Here is a 7,080-nt window from a genome sequence, read left to right on the forward strand (position 1 = left end):
TTTCCATTTGGCATACTTTCCTGATAAATGGAAAAATGCAAAAGTTGTTCCAATTTTGAAGCCGGATAAAAATCCAGCTGAAGCTTCTAGCTACCGTCCAATAAGTTTGCTTTCTTCAATAAGTAAACTTTTTGAAAAAATAATTTTGAATAGAATGATGCTTCACATCAATACGAACTCAATTTTTGCAGATGAGCAGTTTGGATTTCGCCATGGGCATTCAACTACTCATCAACTCTTAAGAGTTACCAATTTAATTCGTTCAAACAAATCGGAAGGCCACTCAACTGGAGTTGCTCTTCTAGACATAGAAAAAGCATTCGACAGTGTTTGGCATGAAGGTTTGATTGCTAAATTGAAAAAGTTTAATTTTCCACTTTACATTATGAAATTAGTTCAAAATTATTTAACTGACAGAACTCTGCAGGTAAATTATCAAAATTCCAAATCTAATCGACTACCTGTTAGAGCAGGAGTTCCTCAGGGTAGCATTCTTGGGCCTATATTGTATAACATTTTCACTTCGGACCTCCCTGATTTGCCTCAGGGTTGCCACAAATCTTTGTTCGCTGATGACACAGGCATTTCCGCTAAAGGAAGAAGTCTTCGTGTTATTTGCAGCAGACTTCAGAAAAGTTTAGATATTTTCTCTTCTTATTTACAAAAATGGAAGATTTCTCCCAACGCTTCCAAAACTCAACTTATACTATTTCCACATAAGCCCAGAGCTTCCTTTTTGAAACCTAGTAGTAGTCACATAGTCACTATGAACGGAGTTCCAATTTCCTGGTCAAACCAAGTGAAATATCTTGGATTAATACTTGACCAAAAATTAACTTTTAAAGATCACATTGAGGGCATTCAAGCCAAATGTAACAAATATATAAAATGTTTGTATCCTCTTATAAACAGGAAATCCAAACTTTGCCTGACGAATAAACTTCTAATATTTAAACAAGTTTTTAGACCGGCCATGCTTTACGCTGTGCCAATATGGTCTTGTTGTTGCACTACCATGAAAAAAGCACTTCAAAGGATTCAGAACAAAATTCTGAAGATGATTTTGAAGTTGCCTCCCTGGTACAGTACTACCGAAGTACATAGAATTTCGAATGTTGAGACTTTAGCACAAATGTCCAACAAAATAATTAATAATTTCCGGCAAAAATCGTTACAATCCTCAATTGCAACGATTAATTCCCTTTATACTTAGATAAGATTTAGTTTTAGTTATTTAGTTTTAAGCTATCAATTGTTATACTGTCATGCAGGTTTAAAAAACCTGTTTAAAATACTGAATTGCCAAGACAGGAACAATGTAAAAACACTTAGATATATATCATAACAATTAAGGCTGGTAAGTTACTGTAGTAACTGGAGCACCTAGGTTAAAAATGAAATGTAATTTATTTTGAATTTGGAACAAATAAAGAGTTAAAAAAAAAAAAAAAAAAAATGTTTGAGGATTTAGCTCCAGAAGCTTCTCAAAGTTTTCGATCACCAGTGGGTTCATTACTTCGCAACGGGTGAGGAGCCTCAGAGATAACTCTGAAAAACGGACGGATAGTGGCAACATGCCCGCCAGCACTTTGAGACTCATTGTATGAGTCGAGTGCATGCATCCTAACGCGATACGAAGACAACGATACTGGATCCGTTCCAGCTTGATGATGTGCGTTTTAGCTGCCGACTGGAAACAAAAACTACCATATTCTAGAACCGATAAAATCGTTGTCCGGTACAACGTCAGAAGATCTTGTGGATGGGCTCCCCACCACGTTCCGGTAATTGATCGAAGAAAATTGATCCTTAGTTGGCATTTTCGTCTCAGATACTCAATGTGGGATCTCCAGGTGCATTTGGAATCGAACCAGACCCCGAGATATTTAAAAGACATGGAATGAGTGATCGGTTTACCCAAAAGTTGAAGCTTCGGTTGTGCTGGGCTATGCTTCCTAGAAAAAACGACCAACTCAGTTTTCTCCGTGGAGAATTCGATACCTAGCTGGATAGCCCAAGTAGACAAATTGTCTAAGGTATCCTGTAAGGGTCCTTGCAGGTCAACCTCTTTTGGCCCTGTGATAGACACTACGCCATCATCTGCAAGTTGTCTCAACGTGCAATTGTCACTAAGACAATTGTCAATTTCTCTAACGTAGAAATTGTACAAAAGGGGGCTTAAACATGAGCCTTGGGGGAGACCCATGTAGCTAAATCGAAAAGCTGTAGAGTTTCCATGAGAAAAGCTCATATGTTTTTCTGACAGCAAATTGTACAAAAAATTATTCATTAATGGAGACAATCCACAAGCGTGGAGTTTCTCTGAAAGAACTTCAACGGATACTGAATCAAAAGCCCCCTTGATATCCAAGAACACAGAAGCCATTTGCTCTTTCTTAGCAAAAGCTAACTGAATTTCCGAGGAAAGCAACGCGAGACAGTCGTTCGTTCCCTTACCCCTACGGAAACCAAATTGAGTATCTGAAAGAAGGTGGTTCGTCTCAACCCATTTGTCGAGGCGAAAAAGGATCATTTTCTCCATCAATTTCCGAATACACGACAGCATCGCGATGGGCCGATACGAATTGTGATCCGACGCGGGTTTATCAGGCTTTTTAATGGCTATCACCCTTACTCGTCTCCAATCGTCGGGAACAATATTGAGCTCCAAGAACTGATTGTACAAGTTCAACATGCGCCTCTTAGCGACGTCTGGGAGGTTTTTCAGCAAGTTGAACTTGATTCCGGGGCAGAATTGCCACACGAAAGGAGAGCGAGTGAAAGTTCGACCATTGAAAAAGGCTGACTGATTTCGTCTACCGAATTCGCGGTTTCTCGAGGAATCAACTGCGACGGCAAGGATTCCGGACACACTTTTCGCGCGAATTTAAGAATCCATTGATCCGAGCATTCCTCGCTTTCGTTGTTAGTAGACCGGTTACGCATTCTTCGCGCCGTACTCCAAAGCGTATTCATAGACGTTTCGCGCGACAATCCGTCTACAAACTGCCGCCAGTAACCCCGTTTTTTGGCCTTGATGAGGCTCTTGAGTTCGCGTTCAAGAGATGTGTATGCGTCGAAATGCTCGCGTGTTCCGCGTTTCCGAAAAAGTTTAAACGCGTCGGACTTTTTACGGTAAACCTCCGTGCATTGTTGATCCCACCAGAGCGATGGTGTTTTCTTACGGATTGACGATCGCGGCACCGGTCGTGTTTGAGCTTGAAGTGCGCTGTCGACGATGAGATTAGAGAGGAAATTATATTCCTCCAACGGCGGAAGCTCTTCCACTGACGATACTGTATCGTCTATCGCGGATTGGAACTTAGTCCAATCGATGTTACGGGTTAGATCATACGCGACGTTAACGGATTCTGACGAGTTGAACCCACTGGCAATCGAAATTTTGATCGGCAAATGATCACTACCGTGCGGATCCTGGATTAAATGCCAAGTGCAATCCAACGATAGTGAATTGGAGCAAAAGGTGAGGTCTAATCTGCTACCATTCGAGGATGGACCAGCCAAACGTGTTACTTCTCCATTGTTAAGTATTGTCATGTTGAAGTTGTCGCAGAGATCATAAATCAAAGTAGAACGGTTATCATCGTACAGCTCCCCCCAGCCTGTACCGTGGAAGTTAAAATCTCCCATGATCAACCATGGAGTGGGAAGTACCGCACATATGTCGAAAAGTTGTTTGCGATTAACAGAGACTCTAGGAGCAATATATACAGAAGCAATACAAAGGCTCTTACCTTTAATGGTAGCCTGACATGCGACAACTTCAATACCGGGGGATTCGGGAAGATTCACTCTATAGAAGGAATGGCACTTTTTGATCCCCAAAAGTACCCCTCCTCCACGTGAATCCTCACGATCCAATCTAATGATGTTAAAATCATAAAAAGGGAGATCAATTTCTGAAGAGAGCCATGTTTCACAGAGGGCAAATGCATCACAATTATTGTTATGGACTAAATACTTGAACGAATTTAATTTCGGAATAAGACTTCGACAATTCCACTGTAGAACAGTGATCAAATCCCCGACCTCGTTTGGAAAATTATCCATCGAAGGAGATGATAGCTGCAAGAAGGGGACATTTTGAAGTCAATTGCTTCAAGAAGTATTTCACAGTCGGAAGCAATGTGAGGACAATGGTTTTCAGAGGATCAGAAATGTTGAGGTATTTGAGAATACCGTCCACAATGTCATCAAATGAGAACAGTCCAGATGAAGAAGGGGTTCTGTTCTTAAAATTGGGGCATCAGGGGTTTTGGATGTCCCCGGAAGAGGTGGAAAATCCTGGGTATAGTCAGTTCTGCGGAATCCAGGAGGAGTTGAAGTCTCCTTTTTTCCACCACTCCACAGTGGTTTAAAAGTGCAAATTCGTGAACTTAATTGTTTTCTGAGATGTACGTACGTTTTAGCATTAAGGTGTCTTCAGAAGATTTTCATAGTTCTGGATTCCGCACCTTTTGGAATGGTCACCTTAATTTTTCTTAAGGTGCAACTGCACTTCAAAAAACTAACTTTTTTATATTAACAGATATCGAGATGATGTCTTGTACAAACTTGTAGGGCTTTCAATTTCCAGAAACTTTGCTCAAGACATCAAGTTGCCATGACTTCATTGTATGAAGATATAAGAGATTATTTGCCAGTTGCACCTTAAAATCAGTTGTTTGAGTTTTTCTATGTCTTATTCACGTTGTATCTCTTTGGTGTTTTCTGCAAAGTTTTAGATAATATTTAAACACACAACTTTTCTCAAGACACTAAAGTGCTATGATTTGATTGGCGGGAGATACAGTGATTTTTAAGCAAAAAATCACCCTTTTTCAAAAAGCTATAACTAAGCTGGCCGCAAATTGCCGCACTTGCAACAAGTTTCATTTGAAAGCTCAGAATTTGTACTTGAAATGTTGTGGAGATCATTAGTATCCGTTAGTATCCTGGAAACTGTGGTGGATTTTAGTAAACAAAGATTTAAGATTTTTGTATGGGGCTATTCAAGTAAAAACGATATTTTGCTATCTAACAATGGTCTCGATTTTTTTTTGTTTAATTTCTAGTTTGTTTTTTATTATTCTAAAGTAACTTAAAAGTAAAATAACATGTTAAACTAATCCAAACATAAAACCAAAGTAACAATTAAAAATTTCTGATAAACAAATTAAACTTCAAAATCATCTGAAACATCATGTTCATCCTCCGAATCCATTTCTTCTCCATCATCTAAGCTCAACAAGAACTTTGCGTCTTGAGACAAATTTTTTGTCTCCTTTTTGGGGCTTTTCCGCATGCTTGAGATTAGTGGATCTGAAGACACTAGCAAACGGCGAATCAAATCAAGATTCAAGATCGTTCTGGAACATTTTCTAGTGTGGTCTCGGCGGTATCGTTTGAGGTCTTTATTCCTCGATTCCTGTGCTTCTTCGGAAAGCTGTCCGATAGGAACCGTGAAATGATTGATGACCTGGGCACCATGAATCAGGATTTTATGCACTGAAGCTGGCATGTAGTACCAGGGGTATAGGTCCACTAGATACTTTGCTGTTTCAATGCAATAACTAGAAAACCGTTCCGTGTTGATTTTGTGCCCTGACGCTAATACCTAAGAATATTGTATTGTTTGTATGTGCATCTGGTTTTTCAGTATTCCATTTTATTACCTGTAATATGGTACCACATCGTTCCAGTGCTGTCACATCCAGTCCAGTTATTGCAGCTGTTTTCTTGGGATCGGAAAAGAAACGTCGGGCAGTATTGCCGTCGTTGGACGTTCCAGATCCTCCAGGCTTAGGCTTGTCAACAATCAGGCCAGTTTCCACTTTGAACCGTTTTTGGATTTGATTCTTTCTAATCTTCATGGCTTGAACATTCTGTCCTCTTACCTGCCATTTTTTAATTTCAAGTCGGTAAGACAAGTGAAGAAAGTATTCCATAAAGCTATAAAATATTGATATTGTATCAAACCATAATACTAAACACTTAATTTTAATAAATCTCACCGGATCCAGGCATGCAAAGTTGAAAGCCCAAACTGGAAAGCATCGCTGTTCTCCACGCGTTCAGTTACTGAATCAAGATTGTTCATCAATTTCGGGGTTGCATTACAAATATAGCAAGTTTGTGACGATTTGTTGCCCGTAACAGCATTGCAGACCTTTCCGTCTACCATTGTCAAAACCATCTCATAGCGCACAATAATGGTACGGCCTTCTACCGTAATTACTGTTGGAACAAGCTGGTCAATCTGATTCTCTATATGTTTCTTCTCGTTGATTGATACTTCCGTAGTTTCACTCACGAGCTGAATCCTCACAGGTCTACAGAATCGGGTTGATGATGGTCGGGGATTTTGGAACAAAACTTTTCCGTTTACATCTGCCTTAATAGGAACTAAGGAAGTAATAAACATATTTGAATCACTAGATTCTCCGTCGTCATTCTCAAATTTTTGTTTGTATTCCGCATGTCCGCTGCTGCCATCGAATCCCCATTTTACCAAAAGTACAACCTGAGGAAAATAAATTATTGGTTCAAAGTCTCTATAATGAAAATAAAAAAGGTACAACCTGCTTGAGCTCGTCATCTAAAAAATCTTCAAGATGCTCCTTGTTTGCCAAAACAATCCTACTTGAGGTATGGTTCAAAAGCTTTTGAAGATTTACTTCGGCATTTTTTTCATCAACCATAATAAATTTATCTTCCGGATAGCACTGTTTCTTGGCATTGACAATTTTGTTGTACGACGGGTAAATATTCACGTTTCTCAGTTTTGCTTCTCCTTGGATTTTGAGGTATTGTGACTTGGTCAAGTTGGCATCTATGATCATTGCTGGTGCTTCCAGGTCAGAATATTGTAAGGGCTGCTTCTCCTGAGAATTTCTCCACGAAACAAGTATCTTTGATGCTCGGGTAGGGGTTGTCATTGTTGCTTCCTTCACTACTTTTGCCGCATCTACGGATCCACCTTCACGCAACTTCATTTGAGTAGCGTAAGTCAAGTTGCTAACGGAATGACCCCGTCTTAGATACGCAGTCTTTCGGTTTTACAGCATCAGAACTATCTCG

General features: G+C 39.8%; 1 protein-coding gene across 1 annotated transcript; it reads right to left on the reverse strand.

Annotated features, from left to right (window-relative positions):
• Positions 1–5,118: 5,118 nt before the first annotated feature.
• Positions 5,119–6,590, reverse strand: LOC135713609 (uncharacterized). Its single transcript, XM_065236740.1, has 3 exons — positions 6,015–6,590; positions 5,676–5,952; positions 5,119–5,617 (listed from the first exon to the last, which is right to left on the reverse strand). Exons 1-3 carry the CDS (start codon positions 6,422–6,424, stop codon positions 5,177–5,179), a joined length of 1,128 nt encoding a protein of 375 aa, XP_065092812.1. The 5' UTR covers positions 6,425–6,590; the 3' UTR covers positions 5,119–5,176.
• Positions 6,591–7,080: the final 490 nt, after the last annotated feature.

This window comes from Ochlerotatus camptorhynchus, unplaced genomic scaffold, assembly GCF_037179485.1.
Source record: "Ochlerotatus camptorhynchus isolate MF236.1 unplaced genomic scaffold, CSIRO-AGI_Acam_v1.1 ptg000574l, whole genome shotgun sequence".
Classification (NCBI taxonomy): domain Eukaryota; kingdom Metazoa; phylum Arthropoda; class Insecta; order Diptera; family Culicidae; genus Ochlerotatus; species Ochlerotatus camptorhynchus.